The sequence below is a fragment of the Chiloscyllium plagiosum genome, chromosome 6, assembly GCF_004010195.1.
Source record: "Chiloscyllium plagiosum isolate BGI_BamShark_2017 chromosome 6, ASM401019v2, whole genome shotgun sequence".
Taxonomy (NCBI): Eukaryota; Metazoa; Chordata; class Chondrichthyes; order Orectolobiformes; family Hemiscylliidae; genus Chiloscyllium; species Chiloscyllium plagiosum.
In genome coordinates, this window is record NC_057715.1 from 118738561 (window position 1) to 118765822 (window position 27262).

General features: G+C 44.9%; 1 protein-coding gene across 1 annotated transcript in view; it reads right to left on the reverse strand.

Moving 5' to 3' along the window:
* Positions 1-18744: 18744 nt before the first annotated feature.
* ankrd50l (ankyrin repeat domain 50-like) overlaps positions 18745-27262 on the reverse strand; it is a 35297-nt gene continuing 26779 nt past the window's right edge. Inside the window, exons 3-5 of the mRNA XM_043692572.1 lie at positions 26679-26908; positions 22498-26042; positions 18745-20324 (exon numbers count right to left, since the gene is read on the reverse strand). Coding sequence (XP_043548507.1) covers positions 22501-26042; positions 26679-26908 — 3772 coding nt within the window. The 3' untranslated portion in view covers positions 18745-20324; positions 22498-22500. The remainder of the gene's footprint in view (positions 20325-22497; positions 26043-26678; positions 26909-27262) is intronic.

Below are 27262 nucleotides of genomic sequence, written 5' to 3' on the forward strand. Positions count from 1 at the left end.
TACTGTCAACGACATCTCCAACCTTTGTGTCATCTGCAAACCTGCTGACCCATTCTTCAATCCCCTCATCCAAGTCATTAATAAAAATTACACACAATAGAGGCCCAAGGACAGATCCCTGTGGAACACCACTCACCACAGACTTCCGGGCAGAATATTTTCCTTCTACTACCACAAGCTGTCTTCTGTTGGCCAGCCAATTCTATATCCAGACAGCTGAGTTCCCCTGAATCCCATTCCTCCTGACCTTCTGAATGAGCCTACCATGGGGAACCTTATCAAATGCCTTGCTGAAGTCCATATACACCACATCCACAGCTCGACCCTCATCAACTTTCTAGTCACATCCTCAAAGAACTCAATAAGGTGTGTGAGGCATGACCTGCCCCTCACAAAGCCGTGTTGACTGCATTTAATCAAGCCATGCTCTTCCAGATGGTCATAAATCCTATTCCTCAGAATCCTTTCTAACACCTTGCAGACGACAGACGTGAGACTTTCTGGTCTGTAATTGCCGGGGATTTCTCTATTTCCTTTCTTGAAGAAATAGAGAATTACATTTGCCTCTCTCCAGTCCTCAGGTACGACTCCTTAATGGTAAGGTCCTAGGGAGTGTTGCTGAATAAAGACACCTTTGAGTGCCGGTTCATAGCTCCTTGAAAGTGGAGTTGCAGGTAGATAGGATAACGAAGAAGGTGTTTGGTATACTTTCCTTTATTGGTCAGAGTATTGAGTACAGGAGTTGGGAGGTCATGTTGCGGCTGTACGGGACATTGGTTAGGCCACTGTTGGAATATTGCATGCAATTCTGATCTCCTTCCTATTGGAAAGATTTTGTGAAACTAAAAGGGTTCAGAAAAGATTTACAAGGATGTTGCCAGGGTTGGAGGATTTGAGCTATAGAGAGAGGCTGAACAAGCTGGGGCTGTTTTCCCTGGAGCGTCGGAGGCTGAGGGGTGACCTTACAGAGGTTTACAAAATTATGAGGGGCATGGAAAGGATAAATAGAGTCTTTTCCCTGGGGTTGGGGAGTCCAGAACTAGAGGGCATGGATTTAGGGTGAGAGGGGAAAGATATAAAAGAGACCTAAGGGGCAACTTTTTCACGCAGAGGGTGGTATGTGTATGGAATGAGCTGCTAAAGGATGTGGTGGAGGCTGGTACAATTGCAACATTAAAGAGGCATTTGGATGGGTATATGAATAGGCAGGGTTTGGAGGGATATGGGCCGGGTGCTGGCAGGTAGGACTAGATTGGGTTGGGATAGCTGGTTGGCATGGACAGGTTGGACCGAAGGGTCTGTTTCCTTGCTGTACATCTCTATGACTCTATGACTCTGAGCCATGGGGAAAAGCTCAGAGTGTATTTGAGATATTTTCCTGGAGCAATATGTTCAGTGTGAAATGATGGACTTTGGATGAAGGAACAAAATGAGGGCGTAGTCGGTGAATGGCAGGATACTAGGAAGGTCAGTCGGACAGAGGGATCTTGGGGTCTTGTCCACGGATCCATGAAGGTGGCAGATCAAGTTAATGGAGGTAGTTAAGAAGGTCAATGGGACATTTACCTCTTTCAGTTAAGGCATAGATGATAGGAATAGGGAGGTTACATTGGAAAAAAACAAAGAACTGTGGATGTTGGAAGTCAGAAACAAGAACAGAAATTACTGGCAAACCTCAGCAGATCTGGCAGCATCTGTTCAAGAGAAAACAGAGGTGACGTTTTAGGTCCAGTAACCTGAAATAACTCCACAAAGGCTGGTATCCTGTTGCCAACTCAACCTTTAGTTATATGTGCATAGTACATAACACTGACCCAGCTCGCTGAAAGTCAGCTCTAGAGTGAGCAGAACGTCTGACACACCTGTTTATATCTGTTAGCCAGATATAAATTAACCAGACTAAATTAACAGTGCCAACCAGGGACCTCATATTCTATGCGATCCACCTGGCTGATCTTGTTCCAATCACTACATAATCTTTCTTCAGAACTGATAGTAGCTAGACAAATGCTGGCATATATATGCTGAAGATGGGGAGGGAGAGGGAGGTGGAAATTTTTATTTATTTATTGTCATGTGTATTTTGACACAATGTGCAGTGAAAAGTGTTGTATAGTGTTGAAACTCTCAGGCACCATCTTAATGCGCAGAAAAAGAAATCAGAGCATAGTATATAAAGGCAGAAAAATAAAGAAATAGAAAAAAGGTATTCAACTTGACAGTCCTCCTTAAGTGCTCCACCATGACCCATGGGCTTTGTGGTCAGACTGGACCCCTCTTTGCCTCTGCCCTTGGAACAAAGGTCATCGGTGTCATCTTGCCTCCACTGATACCCTCGCCACCATCAGTCCTTGCTGGACTTTGCCAATTCAGAGGCCACCGATGTCGCCAGGTACTGCACCAGCCCAAACTCAATGCTGGAAGAAAGTGAGGTCTGCAGACGCTGGAGATCAGAGTCGAGAGTGTGTTGCTGGAAAAGTAGGTCAGGCAGCATCCAAGGAGCAGGAGAAACCCCCCAAACCCAATGCTGCCACCACCTTGAGTCTGCTTCAGGCCCACCTCACCTCACCAGCTGCTGCCGATGATGTGCGGTCTCATACTCGCCTCTGCACCAGCTCCATGAATCTGCGCTGGACACAAACGTGAGCAGGATCTCAAACTCACCTCCACTGCAGCAGCCATGAGTCAGCACTAGGACCACCTCGTTGATGCAGAAGCTGCCGGAAACCCAAACCCACCACGAATCCACGACTTGCTCACTCACCGCTGCCAATGCCGTCACTGCAAATGAGCTCTTCGATAAGAGGTAAGTAAAAGGGGAAGAAAAAAGAAAGAAAAAACACAAGGGAGAGAAACAAAGAAAATAAAATGAAAAGAAACACGGACAGAGGGAACGAGCCCTGGGCTCAGAAGCCCTACTCCACTGCCATCTTACCAGAAGAACTGGAAGAGATTGCAGACGCCCAGATGGAGCGCAGAGAGAGACAAAAATAGATGGGCAGACAAACAAATAGGTAAAAATCAGTCTGGAGGAATGAATAGCTGCTAGTGATGGTGGATGGGGGTGATTCAGGCCTTTTCTCAAGGAAGAAAACCACAATTGGAATTTCCCAGACATATTGTTTCCCCCTGCTCCTACACCTTCATAACCCCTTTACATGTCCATTCCCCATCAGAGTGGTCTTAAGGCTGTCCACTTTGTCCTGAAAGAAAGGCCTGAACTGTTCCCATCCACTATTACCCTCTTCTGCCTGCCTGGGCTCGTCCTCACTCTGAACAACTTCTCTTTTAACTCCTCTCACTTCCTTCACATTAAAAGGGTAGCCAGGGTACGCTGGTGGGCTCCAGTTCTGTCTGCCTCTTTGTCAGGTACATGGAACATTCTTTGTTCCAGTCCTACTCCAGCCCCCATCCACATCTCTTTCTCTGGTATATTGATAACATGCTTCCCTGTCTCATCCAGATTTGGAAACACGCATCAACTTTGCTTCCAACTCTCACCATTACCTGGTCCATCTCTGACTCCTCCCTTCACTTCCTTGACTCTCTGTTTCCATTTCTGGAGATAGCCTGGTCACCAATATCCAATACAAATCTATCAACTCACAGTTACCTTGACTATACATTCTCACACCCCACTTCCTTAAAAGATTCTATTCCATTATTCCAGGTTCTCCATCTCTGATACATCCAATGATACCAGCTCCAAAATATCCACCTTTTTCCTCAACCACTGATTCCCCACCATCAAGGTTAACAGCACCCTCAGCCAGGTCTGATCAATCTCCCACAAGTTTGCTCTCACCACCTCTTTTCCCTTCTGCAACAGCGATAGGATCTCCCTTGTCCTCACTTACCAGCCCACGAGCATACACATTCAAAAGATCATTAGCCGTAATTTTCCAATACCTCAAATAGGATGTCATCACCAGACACCTATTCCTCTCTCCATTCTTACACCTGTCTGTTTATCTCCTCCTTCCTCAGCATCCAAGGTCCGAGACATAGCTTTCAGGTAAAGCAGCGATTTACCTGCACTTCAGTCAATCTAGTTTATTGCATTCACTGCTCATGATGTGGGCTCCTCTACATTGCTGAGATGAAGTGCAGACTAGGTAACCATTTTGCTGAACACCTCCACTTTGTCCACCGGAGTGACCCTGACCTTTCCAGTTCTTGGCCGTTTCAATAAACCATATTGCTCTCACGCCAATAATTCTGACCTGGCCCAGCTGCAATGTTCCAACAACCATAATTCAAGCCCAGGGAACAATACCTCATTTTCCACTTGAACCTTGACAGCTGTAGTTTCAGACCCTGATTGCATACTGTCTGTCATCCAATTTTCATATATTCTGTCTCTCCAACTCTGCACTCCTACCCCTCAACCCCACTTTCTCCATCATTAACAACCCCTTTGTTTTTAACATGTGGCCTCTACACTTTATGTTCCCTTTGCTCTCCTCTGCCTATGTCAAAATTATTTTAAAAAGCCATTTACTAACAACTCTCAGTTTTGAAGAAGACTTGTATGGGTCTTGAAATGTTAACTTCATTTTTCTCTCTCTACAGAAGCTGCCAGACCTGCTAAGTTTCTCCAGCATTCTCTGTGTTTATCTCAAAGATATGAGAGGTAAATGTATTCTTTCATGGGTTCCACTTCCATTTCTGAATGCTCACAGTTCTGGATCTGGTGTATTATTGCTCCTGTTTAGGACACCTCCATTCTGAAGTGTCCTCTAAGTCTCCCTCTTCTTCCATAACTGCTTTTGCAATGGAATTCTTAGCCAGACTTTCTTTTGGACCCTCCAGAATTCTAGTGCTGTCTGCTGTCCTTTATAAGACAACGAATACTCAGGTGACCAATTACCAGTATCACATTGCCTCCAATAAACTTGTACCAGTGGGTACAATACAAAGCACAAATGACCCGCAAATGATGCACACATCAGGTTGCCAATAATTTCAGCCAATTACCTCAGGGATCTGTATGTTTCTCTTTCAGACTTGCTCGATCTCCACTTGTGTGGCCCTCCCTTTCTGTCAGTGAACATTATGAACAAAGCAGTCATTTAAATTTAATCATAGAGAACACAATGCTGGCTTTGGTTTCAGTTACACGAGATGATCACCTGCAGTTCCTGTGCAGTCATTTCATTGTTTGATCTCTGAAAGCTATGAGAAGAATTTGCAATTAAAAGGAAATGAACTCTGATCGAAGGTTTGCTTTGTGTTTGGGTCTTGTGCTCCAGACTCAAGTCTATGGTTACGACCTGTTTGTTTTCGGTCTCTATATCAGCAAGCCCAGGCTAAGTGGTAAGACATGAAGACAATTTTTCATTTAAAAAGTGCTATATTCTAACCTATACCCATGAAAAGCTCCTTCAGTTCAACCTGTGATAATGTCCCACTCTCACCTTTTATGCTAGGTGATCTGTGCTGATGACTCAGCTTCTGTATTAGCCCCTAGTGATCCACTGTCGTGAGTGCTCACCCAAGGGCCTTTAGTGTCCAGTGGGCTGGTATAAAGTTCCTTGCAAGAACAAGGGCAAGACTTATACAATTAATGGTAGGACCCTGGATAGTCATACAGTCACAGAGCTGTACAGCATGGAAACAGACTACTCAGTCCAACTTGTTTATGCTGACCACATATCCTAAATTAATCTAGTCCCATTTGCCAGCATCCTGATGAAAAGCTTATGCCCAAAACATCGATTCACCTGCTCCTCGGATGCTGCCTGACCCGCTGTGCTTTTCCAGCTCCACACTCACGGCATGGAAACAGACCTAATCCAGGTTGAACATAATCCCAAACTAAACTAGTCCCACCTGCCTGCTCCTGGCCAATATCCCTGAAAACCTTTCCTATTCATATCTATCCAAACATCTTATAAAAATTGTAATTGTACACACATCCACCACTTTCTCATTCAACACATGACTCACTGTCCGTGTAAAACAATTGCCTCTCATGTCTTTTTAAAATCTCTCTCCTTTCACCTTAAAAATGTAATCCCGCATCTTGAAATCCCTCATCCTAGGGAAAAGACAACTCCCGTTAACTCTATCTGTATCCCTCATTATTTTAAACCCTCTATAGAACAGAGAGATAGGGGTTCAGGTATATAATTCTTTGAAATTTGTGTCACAGGTAGACAGGCTGGTTAAGGAGGCATTCAGCGCACTTGCCTTTATTGCTCAGACCTTTGAGTAAAGGAGTTGGACGGCATGTTGAGGTTGTGCAGGATGTTGGTGAGTCCCCTGCTGGAATACTTGTGCAATCTGGTTGCCCTGTTATAGGAAAGATATCATTAAACTGCAGAGGGTTCAAAAAAGATTTATCAAGATGTTGCCAGGACTGGAGGGTTTATATTATAAAAATAGGCTGGGACTTTTTGCATTGGGGTTCGAGGGGTGACCTTATTGACGTTTTATAAAATCATGAGGGACATCAATAATAGCAAAGGTCTTATCCCTAAGATGGGGGCATTCAAAACTAGGGGACAGATTTTTAAGATGAGAGGAGAAGGATTTAAAAAGGACATGAGGGACAGCTTTTTTACACAGAGTGGAATGAACTGCAAGAAAAAGTGGTGGATGTGGAGGCAGTTATAACATTTAAGACATTTGGAGATATATACGAATAGGAAGGATTTGGAGAGATATGGGCCAGGTGCAGGCAAGTAGGGCTAGTTTAGTTTGAGAACATGGTCAGCATGTATTAATTGGTCTGTTTTCATGCTGAATGACTCTGTGACTCAATGACTATATGGACAATGTAAGAGCACATTTAATGAGTTGACTGTTTTCCTATAGGTAAGAATTGAGCCGAAAGTGGACGAACTTGATCTTCACAAATTAAGGAAACACTCAATCTCATCTCATTATCATACACATCACAATAAGACAGCAATGGAGGAATGTGTAAACCTGTTGACCAAGCTTCAAAAAGACTATCAGAGGCTTGAAGACCTCAGATCTAACAATATCAAGGAACATGAAAAGGTCTACAATTCCTCTGAATGTGTTCGGCTGTTAATTCTTCAACAAGAACAAGTCTTCCTGAACAAAATAGAGGAAGAACAGTGTGAACTGAAAAGACAGCTAACAATCCTACAGGATTCTAACCAAATAAGCCTCCAAGAAGGAATATCCAAAATTGACCAGAGACAAGAGCAGATTTTACTGCTTTGCTCTGAACTTCAGACATTGATAAATTCTGAAGGCAAGCACACAGATGGCAGAGAGATTCAGAAACAAATAGCCAAGTTGTTCTCCAAAGACAAGAGCTTCAATATCACATTGAAGAAGCCTCAGTTTGTTCCAAGGCTCCATCAGGGCCTGAAACTTGGAGAGATAGTATCAGAGGAACAATCAATTCAATTCTCCTTCTCTTTATGCCAAAGTGGTGAGGTTTGGAGTCTGGTGATTCTTGGACAGCAGCAAGGTAACTCAGTGGTGCAACATAAAGTTGAGGCAGGGAATGCAACTTTAAGTGACAGCGCAGAGTGTACTACATATAGTGCAGTCTCTTGGCAAAATCCAGACTGCAGCAGCATTAGTCAAAACTATACTCTGTCAGAAAATCCTTCAAATGTTCAAGATGGTTTAGGTTTCTCCTTACAGGACGGCATGGAGGGTGAAGTGAACTGGAAAGGGACTGATGGAGAAATAGTGAACAACAAAGAGATGATGCTTCACAAGAGCTCCCAGCTTTGCAGCAACATGCTAGCCTCAGGAAATAAGATTCCTCTGAAGGTTGCTGACCATCAAACAACTCCATTTCCAAACACAGTGAACTGTAGTCCAATGCAGAGGGAAAATCCTGGAGGTGAAGATTACATAAAGTGTGAAAAGGGGAATAGTTCAGCCTCATGGCTGGATGGTGAATGTGTTTCTCTGATTTCACCAAATGAACTGGAGAAATTAGACATGCTGAAAGAGAGAGTGAACAGAGATCCCTCAATGATTCAAAACATAGATATTCATGACTCCATGAGCTGTCAGTCCCCTGGTGTACAAAGTTCAAGACTGTCTAGTCAAAATAGGAATGAACTAGGAGTAGCATCTTTGGCTGAGGAATCCTCACATTCATCTGTGACCTCTCCTTATACTTTACAGACTCAAAGGGATCAGCAGCAAATTAATAGTAACTACTCAGTGATGAGAAATCATATTGAACCTGCATTGGCTTCTCAAACTATCACTTCTCCAACTAACAGCCATGAAGTCTCATCAACACAGATCCATCGAAAGACTTGTGTACCCTTTAGTGATCTCCACAACTCTGTCTCACAATTTCACAGGGCTGTGATGTACAGAAATGAAGCAAATCAATCAAACCCCACCAAACAACAGGAGTGTCTTGAAGCTGACTCAACAGTTGATTCATCTCAGACAGAAACTTCCCAACCAACTGATCATGATTCACTTTACAGAGTGACTGCAGCTTTTATCTTTGATGACGATGCGGAAGATCTCACCTTTATTGAACATCCTATTGGGATGAACATGAAAGCAATGAACCAGACCAAGGAAAACGGTCCTGAGCTCTGCAGAGCACAAGCCATCAAAGCCAGTCATGTGCCTTCTGCATTGCAAAGGGGTAGTCTTAAAGTGTCACATTGGTCATCAATGAACTCAATCAGCAAAGCACCAAGCAAGAATGACTGGAGGAATATTGCAGCAAGTGACACTGAGACCCCCAAAATGAACAGAAGATTTAAGATGAGCTTCAGTAAAAGCTGTCTGGATCTATCTGCAAATGACAGACCTATAATCCCGGATCTCAGGACTTTCAATGATCCCGAACAAAATAAGCTTGAACATCTTTCACAAAGGAGTTTCTCATCCACTGAAAGCCTGGACTCTTCCAGTACCTTCCTGGTCAATTCATCTCGAAGCTTTGAAGAGAGGAAGAAAATGCCCAGCAGGGCTTTGAAACCTCGGTCAGCATCAAGATCACTGCAGCATCACTCAAAAGGGAAATACCAGTCTCATTTTACCAAAACTGTTGGATGTGAGACTAATGAGAAAGGCTCATCTCAAATCAGGAATTCGAGAGGGGGGTCCCCGATTCCAGCTAGAAGACTGAGAACAAATTTAAACAGTGGCTCATTTCCAAACTCTAAAGAACGTCCATCCTTTTCTGTAGATAAGATTAAGTCTCCAAGTCACCATAGAATGTCGCGTATCAATTCCTCAGAGTTCAGAGTTCACAGGTCACAGTTTCAGCCAAAAGTGACTAGGAAACCTGAAGACTCAATTCGAGGAGATGGGAAGATCTCACTATCTCCAATGTCACAATTCAGCTTTATTTCTGACAGTGGGGCCTCTGCTAAGGTGGCTGCATGGATGAAAGCCAATGACCATTATCGAAGAGAGAAATCTCATTCATCCCTCGCTGCTTCAAAAGCTTGGAGCAAAAGTGAGGCCAACCTGAGCTGCCAAGTCCAGCGAGGAGCTCATTTCTTCAAAAATGTCCTTGTTGAACAGTTTGGAAAGTTTGGTTGTGGTCAAACAGATCTGAACCTTCCTTATGGTATCCACACTACTCCCCAAGGTACCATGTATGTGGTGGACTATGGGAACAAGAGGCTGAAGGCCATGGACAGAAAAGGCAATGTCACCCAACAAATTCGATTAGAGCGCGGCACTTACTTTGACATTTCAGTGAGTAGCCAGGGCCTGCTTGCCCTGAGCAACATCTCCAATAAATCATTGGATATTTACAGCAAGCATGGAAAACTCCTTAGCATCATCACTGAGGACTTCCAAAACCCACGGGGCATCACTGTCAACATGTCTGACCAGTTCCTCATCACTGACACAAAGCAAGGAACCATTTCAGTCTTGACACTGGACCCACAAACTGCACAAAAGCTGGACAGCAAGGTCGCATCTGGTTTTAATAAGCCTTATTTTATCAGCATCAATAGCTCAGAGCATGTTGCTGTCTCAGAGAGAGGTTTTGATGGTGGTTGCTGTGTGAAGGTTCTGGACAGAGACTTACAGGTTCTTCGTGTCCTGGGCAGCACCAAATCCAGTTTGACCACTGAGCTTTCAAACCCATGGGGTGTCTGCATCGATGAGCAAGACAATGTATTGGTGGCAGACTGGAGACACAAGCACTCAATCATCCTGTTCTCTCGATTAGGTCCTGCCAGCATTGTTGTAGAGAGTGGACTCAGCAGCCCTCGGGGCCTTGGGCTTGTCCAAGATGGGCACATTGCTGTGGTGGACAGCATGCACAATTGTATCAAGGTGTTTCATTACCAATAGAGTAAATTCACCAATTGACAAATACTCACTGAATCAGTATAAATTGACCACACAGATCTACCCCTGTAGCCTCCCATCAAAATCAAAATTATTAATGTAGTTTTTAAAAAAATTATGCCTAATTCTGAATGTTTTTGAACTATTCCTATTGCATTGATCTTGGTAACCTTTTTATTTCACATTCTGAATCTTTTTTTACTCTGTCTGGCAGATGGCAGTCAAAGGGGTTTTCCCAGGATCCTGGCCAACAATCCTACTTTAATAAATATGAGTAGAACAGACGATCTGATTGGGGGAGGTCCTGCTCAGTGTTGCTTTAGATGCACATTTATAACTTGAACCCAAGTGAGGAGCTGGTGAGATCATCAGAACAAAAGATTTTGTTGGTGGCAGACAGAAAGGACAATGTGGTGTCAGCATTTTTGGTATTGTGTTCTTCAAGTGAAGAGAGGTTGGTTCATCTTGACTTATAAGATATAGAAGCTGAATTGGGTCATTTGGTCCATTGAATCAGTTCCATCATTCCATCATTCATATGTTTCTCGGCCCTATTCTCCTGCCTTCCCCCTATGGCCCTTGATCCCCATACTAATCAAGAACCTATTTATCTCTGTCTCAAATGCATTCAAATACTTGCCCTTCACGGCTCTCTGTGGTAATGAGTTCCACAGTTTAATAGCCTTTGGCTGAAGAAATTCCTTCTCATCTCAGCTCTCATCCTTTCACTCTGAGGCTGTGCCCTTGAGTCCTTGTCTCTCCCACTAGTGGAAACATCTTCTCCACATCAAGGAGAGGCAATGGCCTAGTGGTATTACCATGAGACTGTAAGTCCAGAAAGAGGTCATATTCAGGGGACCTGGTTCTATTTGCCCCACTTCAGCAAATGATGGAATTTGGATCCAATAAAAATCTGGAATTAAGAGTCCAGTGATAACCATGAAATTGTTGCTGATTGTTGTAAAAACCCATCTGGGTCACGAATATCCTTTAGGGAAGGAAATCTGCCATCCTTACCTGGTCTGGCCTACGTGTGACTCCAGACCCACAGCAATGTGGTTGATTCTCAACTGCCCTCTGGGCAATATAGTTTTGGAATATAAATGCTGGCCTAACCCATGATGCCCTCATCGCAAGAGTTAATTTAAATTCAGGCCTCTATTTAAATAAATTTAAACTTTATTCAGGCCTCTCGGTTTTGAGCCTTATGTCAGTGGTGGTTAATTTATTAGAGGGGATTCTGAGACCCAGGATTTACATGCATTTGGAAAGGCAAGGACTGATTAGGGATAGTCAGCATGGCTTTGTGAGTGTCTCACTAAATTGATTGATGTTTTGAAGATGTGACAAAGACATTGCACCGCACTGACCTGACATCTCGATCGGACCTAGTCCCATTTGCCAGCACTTGGCCCATATCGCTCTGAACCCTTCCTATTCATGTACCCATCCAGATGCCTTTTAAATGTTCTTTTTACCCACCTCCATCGCTTTGTCTGGCAACTCATTCCATATATGCCCCACCCTCATTTGTGAAAAAGTTCCCCTCTCACCTTAAACCTAAGTCCTCTAGTTTTGGAGTCCCCCAACCTCGGAAAAGACCTTGGCTATTCACCTTATTCATATCCTTCTTGATTAAGACCCCCTCAGCCTCCAATGCTCCAGGGAAAAAAGTCTCAGTCTATTTAGCCTCTCCCTATAACTCAAACCTTCCAGTCCTGGCAACATCCTTGTAAGTCTTTTCTGAACCCTCTTCAAGTTTAACAACGACTGTAGAAGGGCGACCAGAATTGTCCACAGATTCCAAACGTGGCTACACCAATGTCCTGTACAGCTGCAACATGGCATCCCAACTCCTATACTCTGACCAAGTTCTGACCAATGAAGGCAAGCATGCCAAATGCCGCCTTCATCAGCCTGTCTACCTGCGACTCCGCTTTTGAGGAACTATACACCTACACCCCCAAATCTCTTTGTTTGGCAAAGCTCCCAGGGCCCTACCATTGACTGTGTAAGTCCTGCCCAGAATTGCCTTACTAAAATACAACACCTCACATTTATCTCTTTGTGTCATCTACAAATTTAGCAACAATGCCCTCAGTTCCTTTGTCCAGATTGTTAATGTATAACGTGAAAGATTGTCCCAACACAATCCTGCAGAACTCTAATAGTCACCGGTTACCATCTGAAAAAGTCTTATTTATTCCTCATTTATGCCTTCTTCCAGTCAGCCAATCCTCTATCCATGCCAGTACCTTGCCCCTAACACCATGGGCTGTTTCCCTATTTAGCAGCCTCCTGTGTGGCACCTTGTCAAAGACTTTCTGAAAATCCAAACAGATCATGTTCACTGGATCTCCTTTGTCTAACTTGCTCATTACCTCCTCAAAGAATTCTAACAGATTTGCCTCATGAGAAAGCCGTGTTGATTGTTTTACCATGCACTTCCAAGTACTCCACAATCACAGGCTTAACAATGGACTCGAAATGGACATTTGAGGAAAGATTGGGTTGACTGGGCTTGTATTTGCTGGAATTTAGAAGAATGAGGGGGAATCTCATAGAAACATATAAAATCCTGATGGACTGGACAGGCTAGATGCGGAAAGAATTATCCCAATGTGGGGATAATCTAGAACAAGGGGTCACAGTCTAAGAATAAGGCGTACGCCATTCAGGACTGAGATGAGGAAGAATTTCTTCACTCAGCGAGTTGTGAACCTGTGAATTCTCTCCCACAGGAAGCTGTTGGGGCCAGTTCATTAGATATATTCCAGAGGAAGCTGGACACGGTCCTTGCGGCTAAAGGGATCAAATGGAGAGAGTGTGGGAATGGGATAGCGAGATTACATGATCAGCCATGGTCATGTTGAATGGTGATGCAGGCTTGAGGACACCAAATGGCCTACTCCCGCATCTATTTTCTATGTTAAACTGGACTGTTATATTTGCCATTTTTCGGTCCTCTGGGGTTTAATGATTGTTCAGGATGATGGGGTTGAGTCATGCAGTCAAGGAATGAAACCGAAAGATGAGGTCAGCATCAGTGTACACATGGACATCCTCCATTTGTATAGTGCTAGAATGCTTTACAGCCAATAGAGAACTTTAGAATGAGCAAGCTCAGTTGTAATTTAGAAAATATAGATAATTTGCTTTTATATTGAGTCTTTAGTCTAAATAAACATCATCACAGAAATGTCATGAAAAATCATTTGGAACCAAGCCACATCAGGAGCTATTAGTGTAGGTGACCAAAATCTCAAAGGAGCACATTGAAGATGAAAAGAGGGGAAGAGAGTTCCACTGTAAGCAGAGAAATCCAGCAGCTAAGGGCAAGTCACCAATAAAGTAGCAATTAAAATTGGGGATGCTCAGGAGGCTAGAATTGGTGGAGTGTAGAGATCTTGGTTTTAAGGTTGTAAGTGATAACGGAACTATTACAGTTGACTGTCCCATGCCCCTCACATGAGTACTTTCAGAAAGAAAGCTCTATCATCACGCCAAAAAAGGAGACTTTGGGGCTGCTTGATAAGGTCAGTTTTGTGAAAGAAATGAAAGAAGTGCAGACACTTTGAGGCTGATACCACAGATTAGGGTCTGGTAGAGTGAAGAATGTGCAGCTGAGGCCAGAAGTGGAAAAAAAACAGAAACTTCTTCAATATTGAGATAGGGAGGAGCAACAGCTTGCTGAAATTTGAATGAGGAGAGAATTTTCAATTAAAAGCAACAGTGAACACAGCCAGTGTAGGCCAAAAATCAGAGATATGAGACAGCAGGAAAAGAGGTAGGTCTCAACATAAGAACACAAATTCTAAATTTATCTAACTCTTTCCTCCTTAAGTTTTATTTTAAATCGCTGAATTAGAATTCCTTCAGAAAGATCTTCATTATTTTACTGAATTTCTCACTGTAAGATACATGTGACAATAAAATCATTCATTTATTAAAAAAATAATTCATTCAAAAAATCATTTATTCATTCTTTCATTCAAAGAACCTTCACTGTGGTCAGCAGCAGTATAATAGATAGTGAGGTTCCAGTTGTACTACTCAGTGTAATTATCATTGCAATGTTCAAAACATTTTATTCTTTGAGTTTAAACAATGTGAAATAGATAATTAATTGAGTAGCATAATGAATTGCCCTACAAAATATGTTTTTGTTATATGTCTGAGTTTATACATATTAGGATGATTGGTGTGTGATTTATATGTACCTAAACTTTTTTTCTGTTTGGATTTTAAACTAGTGACATATGGGTGTCGGGCATTATTATGAAGGGGTTTAAACATTAACTAGGTCAGTCTTGAGGAAGGAGATGTGGCTGTGGTCCTGAGCTGGGGTAGGTCAGTCTTGGAAAGGCTCGGAAAGGAACTTGCAAGTATAGTGTTCCCGTGTATCTGACCTTCAGATGAAGTCGTGGTGAATTTCTAAAGTGCATGTTGCAGGTAGTACACAGCAGACTGTTGGTGGTGGAGGGAATGGATGCTTGTGGTCGTGGTGCCAACCAAGTGAGCTGTTTTGTCCTGGAGGGTATCAAGCATCTTAAGCATTGGTGGAGCTGCCTCCATCCAGGCAATTGCAATGAATTCCATCACACTCCATATTCCTGTGCCTTGTCGATGGTGGAAATGCTTTGGGAGTCAGAAGGTAAGTTATTTGCTGTCGTGTTCCGAGCCTCTGACCTGCTCTTGCAGCCACTTTGTTTATTTGGTGAGTCCAATTGAGCTTCTGGTCAATGGTGACCCCCACGATGTTGATAGTGGGGATTCAGTGATGGTGACACCATTGAATGTGAAGGGATGGTGTTTAGATTGACCCTTATTATAGATGGTCATTACCTGGCATTTGTATGGCACGAATGTTACTTGCCACTCATCAGTCCAAGCCTGGATATTGTCCAAATCTTGTTGCATTTGAACATGGACTGCTTCAGTATCTGAGGAGTCATGAATGGTGTTGAATATGGTGTAATCATTAGCAAACGTCCCTACTTTTGACTTTATCATGGAGGAAAGTTATTCATGTAACTCAGTGGGTCAAATGGCCTACCTCTGCTCCTACATCTTAGGATCTTAGGTCACAAGTTTGAAAGCTGCAAGTTCCTAGCCAAGCCACTCACCATCCTAACTAGAAAACTTATTGCTGTTCCTTCAGTGTTACTGGGTCAAAATCCTGGAATTCCCTCCTGAAGGGCATTGAGAGTCAACCTACAGTGTCTAGACTGCAGCAGTTCAACAAAGCAGCTTACCACCACCTTCTCAAGGGTTACTAGGAATAGGCAATAAATGTTGGCCCAGCCAGTGATACCCACACCCCATGACCACTTTTTTTTAAAAAAAATGACATTGCAAAATATGGAAATGTAAACAAGACTATTAGTGAGCCTGAAGGTATGCTCCAAATCCTCATGCAAGACTTTAATAAAAGCATTCATTAATGCCATTTTATCAACTGGAAGTTGTAGGTGGTTTAATCTCATTTAGAAGTCCCATCTTTATTGAGCAATGTTCTTATCACAACATAATTCTCATTCTTCTTCTACATTTAACCCAAGCTTAAATATAAAGATGTTGCTTGCTTTCCAAAACCGATTATATTTTAAAAGTTTATTATATCCCCTACCGACACTCTCCCAGTGAATAGATTAGTAAATCAAAAAATGTTTTCCAAATTACAAAGTGAATTTATAAGGAAACAGGAAAATGTTTCCACTTATTGCAAAGACTAAAACTTTGGTTTATAAATAAGAGTCCCAAATAAATCCTGTGGAGGACTTAGGGGAAACCAAGAGATTGCTGAGAATGCAACTCACTGTCTTAAAGAGTGGTGGAGGTGAGTAACACTGATGCTGGATAAACATGATGGAGAACAAATATGGCTTGCTGGTTAAGTGTGATTAAGAGAAATGACTGATGTGCAGCTCTATACTGGCATGACCCAGGTCAGTCCAATAACCTTTGTTTATCCTGTACTTTCCCAATCCATACAATAATGGCAAATCTTGGGCTTCAATTTTAGTTCCTTATCCACTCCCCAAATCCCTTGATTTCCTGAAAGACCTGAGAACCTGTCAATCCCAGCTTCAAACTCTAGACGATGACGATAACATATCCACATCCCTCAGCAAACAGAAAACAAGCTCTGCATTTTGAATGAACCATGTCCTCATCTCAGTCCTAAGTGACTGACCCCTCGCCCCGACACTGTGCCTGTGTTCTAGATTCCTAACCAGGCAGCTGGTCTCTCCATATTGACCTTATCAAAGACCTTCAAAATTTTGGATGCCTTAATTAGACCATTTCTACCAAATAAGATACCATACACCAGTTTACTAGACCTCTTCTCAAACGACAGTCTATAGATGATGAAAGGAGATATACCTCATGAATCTGTACCACTCCCATTAGAGAATTTCCCTTATAGCAATAGTCTCCACAGACTCCAGCTGAGTGGCAGGTATGCCATTTGCTGCAAGGATACTGTCCCGACTGTAAGATCAATCAAGGATATTACTCTCAACACATCTGCTTCACTCTCTTTCCCAAACTAAGAGTTAGTTAGTGCACTATCCATGTGTGAAACAAATGGGTGCATGCCACATTTGCTTCCAGCAGGAGAAGCAAAACACTGCTGCTCAGCAACTGTGTGCACCTGCATTTTCCATAGAGAATGGAGCTGCTCTGCACAGAGTGCCCAGCAGGTGGAAACAGTACCCAGAGATTGGCTGAGCTGAGAGTTTCATTGCTGTGAGATTTCTGAGTTTACATTCATCCCCTGCTGAACATACTGAGTAGAGGTGACTTGTTAAGATCCTGGGGAGAAAGGCAAAAATTATATAGTTGTTTTAAAATATACATGTCTCTTTCTGAGGCTGGCATTTATTACCCATCCCTAATTGGCATGAGAAAGTAATGGTGTGCTGCCTTGTTGAACCATTCAATGTGCTGGACACTAACTGAATGACCACCTCCAGGGTCAGTTTAGAATCAATCACATTGCTCTAGGTCTGCAGTGGTATATGGCCAGACCCAGTAAAGTTGGCAGATGACCTTCCCTAAAGGGTTTTCCCCATTCAGCAGCATCTCGGTTATTCTGATTTCAAATTCAGTTTTAGAATTGCATTTTCCAATATCCCATGTCAGATTTCAAATCACAGACCGGATTTTTAACAAAGCAACTGTGGTTAAGTAAAAAAGCATGAATCCCAACTTGTGTAAATAGCACATTGAGATTATGGTTCAGATAACTTCATAACCTTCTGTACATTTGGTCTCAATGCAAAGAGATTTGATCTCAGCCTGCAACAGACTGGTATCGGGAGCTATCCCAATATTTAATTTGATTTGCAAAAGTGGAAATCACATGATCTCAAGTATGCAAAATAGGAACTGGAGCCCAACTGATTCAAAGGTTCTGTTACAGGAAAAGGAACTTGCAATCTTACAGTACCTTTCACAAGCATAGGACTTTCAAAAGTTCTTTCTAGTCTTTGTACAGTAGTTAGTGTTACAAAGTAGGAAACAGAGCAATCAACACGCAGACAGCATTGAAATAATGGCCATGTCTGAAATACCTCCCCAGAGGCCAGTGTCCCATCACCAAATCACCGTTTATTTATACATGACAAGGTTTTGACACTAGTACAGCTCCCTCAGAGCCAGCTCTCAAGACTGTCAGCGTGTGGGACACTCCTGTTTTAACTGTCAGCCAGGGCTCCATGAATAGACCAGATTAACAACCTCGATCAGGGAACTCTGATTCTATGAGGTCCACCTGGCTGACAGCTAAGATCATGACAATGTCACCTGTTTTAGTGATGTTTGTTGAGGGATAAGTATTAACTCGAGGTCATTTGGGGCAGCTGCCCCCTGCTCAATTTCTAAAGTAGCCAGAGTATCAGCAGTGTGTACCATCTACAAGATGCACTGCAGAAATTCACCAAGGCTCCTTAGACAGCAGTGTCCACACCCATAACCACTTCCATCTAGAAGGACAAGGGCAGCAGATACATGGGAACACCACCCACTGCAAGCTCCCCTCTAAGCCACTCACCATCCTGACTTGGGAATGTATCGCTGTTCCTTCAGTGTCACTGGATCAAAATCCTGGAATCCCCTCCCTAAGGCATTGTGGGTTTATCTATAGGACATGGACTATAGCGGTTCAAGAAGGCACTACCACTTTCCTAATGGCAGTAAGGGACAGGCAATAAATGCTGCTCCAGCCACTGATCCCCATGCCCTGTGAATGAATAACAAAGTCCCAGAGTGTCTGCCCAGGGTTTGTGTGTCCTCTAGAGGGTGGAACATTGATTTTGAATCAATGCAGAGAATGTTGCGAGCTGAGCCCAGGGGATTGGTGCCACGTGCTAAAGGATTTCTGTCTGTTTTTACCAGTTCACATGGACAGCGTAGTGAATGAGCCAGCAGCAGTTTAGACACAAGAAAACAATGCACTTAAATCCAAAACCGTTGTATTTGGCATGAGAGGGAAAGAATCTCCAGTAATAACACTTTTATCTCAAAAAAATCCATGTATAAAAACCAGAAAGAGAGGAAACAGCAGCCAGCTGAATATTTCAGAAATGATCAGTAACCCTCCATACAAATGAACATCAGAACAGCACCAAAATTAGCAAATCAATTCAAGACTGCCCAGCAACCCCTGCTTGCCCCTCTAAAAACCACTATCAGAAATTTTACAGTACATGAGAAAATGGGGAGTTAGGGTAACCATTGAGATTTTTTCCCAAAGCCCAAATTCAGCCCCAAAGGTAATCTGGAATGCTGAGGTCAGGCTCAGAGGGTCAGGTGAATGCTTGTGAATCTCTCCCTAATTCCATCAAGAAACCCAAACGCCGCATTCCGTCTCCCAAACTCTGGGTCCAACATCTGTGACCTCCACTCAGGACTTAACTTGGTCAAAGTTCCCCTCCATTGGGGCCCTGGATTATCTTCATTGCTGTCCTTTTCTTGTGAACACTCTGTGAAGCAGTAATAACCAGATGTACCCATTTCAACATCCAGCAAGTACAACTGTGTATTTCTCTCAACCCGGGTAATGGCTCCCTCTCACTGCCCCCTGAGAGGTAAACAAGGGGCAATGATGAGCTGGCATATATCTGGGGCAGAGGAAGGTTGGTGGGCTGTTCCCCAGAGGAAATATTGGAAATTGTGTGGAGAGCAATACATTATGGGGCTGGAGAGTCCAGTTCATGCTGCACATAAACACAGCCTCCCAAACATATTCCCACCTCAGCCAACAAAACTATTGAAAACTTTCATCAATCTAATATAACCAGCACTCAAACCAAAGATGCAATCTGTGGTACTTGCATGATTCACATGAACAAATACATCACCATTAATCATCGACAACATCATGGGCACAACTAGTCGTGTCATTTGAACTGCTCGGATGGGCATATACACCATTATAATGATAAAACAGGGCACAGCTTGTGATGGGATGATGAGAATACTATAGGACAGAAGGTTGCTTCCCATCATTGCCAGTGGCACAGTGTGACTGTACTCCTAAACTCAGATGAACCTGCTCATATCGAACATAGTTTAAACTCCAATGTCTTGACCAGGGGTCAGAGAGCAATATCTAGAGGAGTAGAGGGAAGGGGTATCCACTCCAATCAGGGATTAGGACAAATCCCCACTGACCTTTCACACTCACTTCCCATGAGCATTAACGCTGAAGGAAATAAAATTAAGAAAAATAAAAATTGTATCCAGATTGCATCAGGAAAAGTCCCGAATACTGTACACACTGTTTTACAGCAGATGTAGGCCATTAAACATAGCAGACTGCAATTCATATTCACAGAATTATACATTGATATGATGACGAAAAGGTCAGTCCTTTCCCTGAATTACGTGGTGCTATCCCAGAGAACTGAGCCTGATGAATACTGCTGCCTCACTCTGACATCCCATCCTATGGCACAGAATAACAAACAAGCCAGGGAGCCCGAACCCAGTGCAGTGATTCTCTGTGCAAACAAACCAGGGAGCCCGAAGCATTCCTGAAAAAAGGACAGAAAGATCAGGTGAGTGAAAGCTATTTCTTCCTCATTGTCTCACTCACTGCTCTGTAACAGAAAAACAAAGAAAGATTTAACACACTCTACACAGCATTCAGAAAGTGCCGCACTGTCGGAGGTCAGTACCAACGGAGTGTCACACTATCTGAAGGTCAGGACTGAGGGGTCATTGCATTGCTGAATGGTCAGTACTGACGGAGTTTCACATTACCCGAGAGTCAGTACTGAAGGAGTGTTGCAATGTTGGAGGTCTGATGCTGAGGGAGTGCCACACTATCAGAAGGTCAGTACCGAGGGAGTGCTGCACTGTGGAGGGTCAGTACTGAGGGAGCGCTGCACTGTCGGAGGGTGAGTGCTGAGGGAACGTTGCACTGTCGGAGGGTGAGTGCTGAGGGATTGCTGCGCTATCAGACGGTCAGTGCTGAGGGAGCACCGCAGTGTTGAAGGGTCAGTACCGAGGGAGTGCCGCACTGTTGAATGGTCAGTACTGAGGGAGTGTCACATTATCCAAGAGTCAGTACTGAAGGAGTGTTGCAATGTTAGAGATCCGGTGCTGAGGGAGTGCCACACTATCAGAGGGTCAGTACCGAGGGTGTGCTGCACTGTCGGAGGATCAGTACTGAGGGAGCGCTGCATTGTCGGACAGTTGTCACACTGTCGAAGGGTCAGCACTGAGGGAGTGTCGCAATGTTGAAGGGTCAGTACTGAGGGAATGCCACACTGTCAGAGGGTCAGTGCTGAGGGAGTGCTGCACTGTTGAGGGTCAGTATTGAGGGAGTGCTGCACTGTCAGACGGTCAGTGGTGACAGGGCACCGCACTGTTGGTTGGATCAGTGCTGAGATCACTAGTCCAGATGGCTGTGCACCCAGCAGGTCATACCCCATCAACCATATCCAGTGTCACATTGACAACACCATTATAGCACTAAGAGGTAACAAGCAGAATAAGTAAAAGGGAAGCAGGGGATGTAATATATTTGGATTTTCAGAAAGTGTTTTATAAGATACCCAAATAAGGCTACTTAATAAGATTAGAGTCCATAGTGTTGGGATGATATATTGACATGGATAGCTGGTTGGCTAACTAATATAGGACTCCGAGTTGGGATGAGGGGAACTATTTTCAGACTGGCAACCTGTGGAAGGCCAAGAATCAGCACAGTGGTTTTCAACTCATTTTTGAATGAGGAAAGTGAATGTACTATCGCCAAGTTTGTTAATGACACAAAATTACAGGGGAAGGCAAGTAGTGAGGGTGACACAAAGATTCTACAAAGGGATTTAAACAGTTAAGTAAATGGGTAAAAAAACTTGCAAGACAAGACATAATGTGGGAAAATGTGTGGTTATGCACTTTAACAGGAAGCATAGACAAAGTAAATGTTATTTAAATGGAGAAAGTCTTTAGAAAGCAACGGCATTGAGGGATTTGGAAGTCCACAATCATGAATCACAAAAAGCTATCATCCAAGTTCACCAGGTACTAGGCAAGAATGGCCTAATGGCCTTCTTTCAAAGGAAACGTAGTGTAAATGTAGGGACGTATTGCTGAAACGATACAAGGCACACATCAGGCCAGAACTGGAAGACTGGAAACAGTTGTGGTCCCTTATACTGGCCTTGGAGACAGTCCAGAGAAGGTTTATTCGGCTGATCCTGGGTATGATGGGATTTCTTTATGAAGGGAGGTTGGACTTTTATTTAATGGAGTTTAAGAGAATGACAGGAGACTTTATGGCAATATGCAAGACTGTTCGAGGCCTTGACAGCGCAGATGTGGAGAAGCTGTTTTCCCTTGTGGGAGAGTCTAGGACCAGAGGCCATCATTTCAGCAATGGGTCACACATTTAAGACAAAGCTGAGGAGGAATTTCCTCTCTCGGGGGGAGTGAATCTGTGAAATTCCTTTACCACAGAGAGCTACGAAACTTGGACTTGAAGTATATTTAAGGCTGAGACAGAATTTTAATCAGTAGTGAAATTGAGGGCCATGGGGAAAAGACAGTAATGAGAGTTGAGGATTATCAAATCAGCCATGATCTGATTGAGTGGTAAGACTTGATGGACTGAATGACTTCCTTCAGCTCTTCAACTCTTTTCGCTTAGCACAGCCATTGTAATATATCCAGTCAGTCAGTGACATAACAACAGCTTACCCCTCATAACGGTGTTTCCTTCTTGTAATTAAAACCACTCGTCGGGCCCTCGAATTGAAGTTTGATAGCTTGTTTGAGATTTAGTTCAGGATCCAGGGTTGTGATTGTGATCAATGGTTCCATCATCACTTTCTCTACTGCACTGGTGCTGTTCAGCTTCTGGGGAGAGGCCTTTGGGCCCCTGGGATCTCTGCCGTGAGACTTGCTGAGGATTCCATTCTGTTTCTCCTCCAGCCCTGAGGACACAGTTTGTTTGTCACGGCACCAATAAAAGGGGGAGATTTCCCGCTCAGTGTGCAGTTTGTTGTTGTCAACTGATGTTATGAGTGGTGATCCAATCTTTGAGCTCCCCTTGGTGATTTCAGCTTTGGACGTTTGCTCTGGGACACTGGTCAGAGCAACTTTCCCTGATGCTCCCTTCTTGCCCTTGGGACTGGTCTGTGTCAATTCAATGCCCAGCACTGGGCTCGATAAGCATGAGCTCCCCCCATGTCTGCTGGGGCTCTTTGCTGACTCTGATATGGCACTGGTCTGTGAGCTGACTTTGGGTTTGACCAGTGTTGACGAAGGAGAGGTGAGGATGGAGTGCCGGCTGCGGCTGCGAGGCAGAGAGTGTTGTTGGATCTGTTGAGTGAAGGTCAAGCTATCGATGGGCACTGTCTGGTCAGTGGCCAGGGAATGGGAGGTGGAGGAGGTGACAATGGAGGAGTTTTTGGAACTTTTCAAAGAGTTGTTGGACATGAGAGACTTGCGATGATCCACAGTGGAATCTGGGGACCCAGAGGGAGAGCTTGTTGCCCCCATTTGTTTTTTCTCACTGACCATGCGGTTGGTAGAAAGCGTCTCCACAGCCACCACACTGGGACTTCCCGAACTGTTGGATGTACCAGAGGACAGAGTCTTCATGGTGGTGGTGTGTTGCTCCCCTTTCTGCCCAGGCACTGGTGCCATATAACCGTTGAATGCCGGTGCACCAAATTTCTCTAACAACTTCATGATTTTTGTCTGCCCACGTTTGGCTGCCACTCTCATTGGGGTGCGGCCATATGAGTCAGCATGGTTAGGATCTGCTCCCCTCTCCACAAGGATCCTTACCACCTCAGTGTGACCTTCCTGGGAGGCTATGCAGAGGCCGGTGGCTCCCTGGTTACAGGCATGATCAACAGGAACGCCACTTTCAATCAAAAATTGCACCACAGACGAATGGCCTTGCCAAGCTGCTGAATGCAGGGCTGAGCGATGGTCATTATCCAAGGCGTTCACCTCTGCTCCATACTTGACCAGTAACTTTACCAACTCCAGGTTACCCTGCCAGCTACACACATGCAGAACTGTCCGTCCGTCCAAGTCCCGTGCCTCCAGGTTGGCAGCTCCTTCGTCCAGGAGCAGCTGCAGCATCTCCATCTGGTTATCCAAGGCCAAGAGGTACAGCAAAGGCCTCCCGTCTGCATCCTTCACATCTACACTTGCCCCTTTGCTCAACAGCATCTTCACCACGTCCTTGTGACCTTCAAGAGCTGCAGAACACAACGCTGTTCGCCCATCATAGCCTCGCCAGTCCACAGGAGATTTATATCCCAGCAGGACCTCAACGCACTGGCAATGGCCTTCCTGAGCTGCCAGGATAACTGGGATCCTTCCATCATTGTCCACTTCTGTCACCCTGGCACCCTGCTCAATTAGTGCCAGACAGACAGAGCAGTGACCCTCAAAGCTGGCCATGTGAAGGGGTGACCAGCCCATGTCATCGCGGTGGTTCTCATCCAGACCTCTGTCCAGGAGGGTCTGGACCACCTCCGTGTTGCCATGAGCAGCAGCAATGCTGAGTACAGTTCGACCTTCACTGTCGATGGTGTCCACAGCCGCACCCCAGAACAGCAGAGCATTGACAACAGCTGCATGGCCCATGGAGGCTGCAGCCAGGAGTGGTGTACGCCCAGTTGAGTCTGCCTCATCCACATCGGCTCCACCCTCCAGCAGCAAATCCACTACGTCTGCGTGACCTTCGTATGCAGCCACCAAAAGCGGGGTGAGGCCATCGCGGTCCCGGTGCCCCACCTCCGCACCCTGCTCGATAAGCAGGCTCACCACATTGGCATAGCCACGGCTGGCAGGTACACAGAGTGCTGCCACAGACAGTGCTGAACGCCCATCTGCATCTCGGTGATTAATGTCAGCACCGTGGTCCAGCAGGATCTCCACCATCTCTCGGTGACCCATGTAGGCAGCAGCAATCAGTGCAGTGCGTCCATCGGTGTCCACCTTGTTGACGTCAGCCCCATGCCGTAGCAGGGTGAGGGCAATGTCTTCATGCCCACCCCAGGCAGCAGCCCGTAGCGCAGTGCGATGGTCAGTGTCAACACTGTCCACCTCAGCTCCCCCAGACTCCAGCAGCACAGTGACAGCTTCAGAGTGCCCTCCCCAGGCCGCTGACCGCAGTGCAGTCCAGCCTTCCTGGTCAGCATGATTGATGTTGGCACTGTGTGAAATCAGGCAGTGAAGGACTTTAGTGTGGCCCATGCGAGCTGCCAGGGTTAAGGGTGTCTGTCCTTGATGGTCTTCAGTCTCTAGATCAGCCTGCCTGGACAGCAGCAGGTTGACCACCTCCAAGTTGCCACTATAAGCTGCGTTGGCAAGCAGTGTGCGCCCATTTGAATCACGCTGGTGGACACTTGCCCCATTCTCCAGCAGCATCCGGATGGAATCCTCCCTCTCCAGTGCGCGGTGAATGACTCCCGAGGAATCTGTTCCCTCCCAGTCAGCCGCGTAGGCACCGGCTTTGACCAGCAGCTGCAAGACCTCCTGCTCCACCGGCAAAATGGAGGCCAGGGAGTCTCGGCTGACTGGCGCCCCACTCCACACCATCCACAACGCCAGGCAGGAAGGCTCAGGCTGGAGCTGGGAGTGGACGAGGTGCCGGGCGTATTCTTGTACCTGAGCAGCGGTCAGTTCCTTGGCACGGCAAGTCAGAGCCATGGCCAGCATGGCATGCCCCTGTGCCACATTGCACAGGTACTTCTGAGTGCAATATTTAACATCCAGCAGCCACTCAGCAAAGCTGTGGTGAAAGACAATCTTGGTGCCCCCTTCCCCATCTAGCAGGAGTTTGGACAACATCTCCATCTTGCGCTGGAAATCATTGGCTGTTAAACAAGTACCTTTGGTCCACACAGCTTCAAACAACTGCCGGGGGGTCAGAGGTCTCTGGGCAGCCAGCATCACATTGAGAATTGGCTGGATCTTGGTGAACTGCTTGCGGGTGAAGAGTCGCTGGCACAGCCAAAGGTAGAGGCCGTTGAGGGTGCCAGGAATATCACGAATCTCACGCAGCATGATAAAATTATCCAGCACCCCGTCCAACACTCTCTCCAAGTATAGGAAGCAGCCATTGCTCTTGATATGAAGCTGATTTAACATCTCCGCAGTGTCACGGCTCAGGTGCTGCCTCAGAGCTTCCTCCTGGTCTAATCGGCACAGAATGTACTGCTGCACGTCCTTCACAATGTGGGATTTACGGAGATCGTCCAGGCAAATTTTCCGGAAACCTGTCAAAAATAAAAGCAGGTAAAATGAGTAATTTGCTGCTGGCTCCTGTAGAATGGTCATGCAAAACACGGACAGGACACGCAACTCATTCAATCCAAAAGCAAATCCAATTTGCCTTTGGCCATCTCTTTGAAAGAACGATCCAATTCACCACTTACTCTTCCCCACAGTCCTCCAATTCTTTTTCCTTCCAGTTATTTCTCTAATTCCCTTTAGAATATAGAACATGACAGCGCAGTACAGGTCCTTCGGTTGTACCACCCTGTGAAACCAATCTGAAGCCAGTCTAACCTACACTATTCCATTTTCATCCATATGTTTATCCAATGACCATTTAAATGCCTTTAAAGTTGGAGAGTCTACTACTGTTGCAGGCAGTGCATTCCACACCTCTAGTATTCTCTGAGTAAAGAAGTTACTCTTGATTCTGCTTTCTCCTCAGGCATCATGCTCCAGATTATAACACCCCACGCCTTCAAAAAACTATCCCTACCACCCGCTCGTATTCATTTGCTGATTCTCTTCAATCTGTGACCCTTTGGTGACTAACCCTCCTGCCCCTGGGAACAGGGTCTTCTGTTAAAACTTTCTGCCAATCTGAACTCCTTGATAAACCTCCCCTGGACCATCCTCACCTGAAAACATTCTGCTAATTGTTTTATTTTGTTTTCGAGCTGAACATGCCAGGAGTAACCAGGACGGGAAGAGTTCCTGGTGATTGGACAGAAGCTCAGCGATGGTCCCACTCTTCCCAGAAGGCTTCCAGTCGGCATCTTTGAAGATCTCCCCTTCATCGATGGAGTCCACGAGCAGCAGAAGATTCTGTGATGGGGGCTGCAGGTCCAGCAGAGGAAGAAGGAGAGCTCTGTGTGAGGCAAAGTGGAAAGGTGAGAGTCTATCTGAGACACTTCCATCCTTATTTCAGGAAACCTAACTTTCATATAGAAAAAGCCAGCCCTGACATGTGAACACCATACCAATAGCTCACAAAACACTGCAGACAGGCAGGGGAAATGTGTTTATGGACTGCAGCTAGAGAAAGCAAGACTCAAAGAAAGAGGTGGATTTTGGTCAGGGTGTGGGCTAAAGGAACATCCACAAATGTTGGGAACACTTGAGACAACAGAGTGAGAGGAATAGAGAGAATGATGAGATAGTGAGAAGGATGGGATAGGGGCTAGAGGAACTTACAGAGATAGAGAGGGGCGTAGGGGCTAGA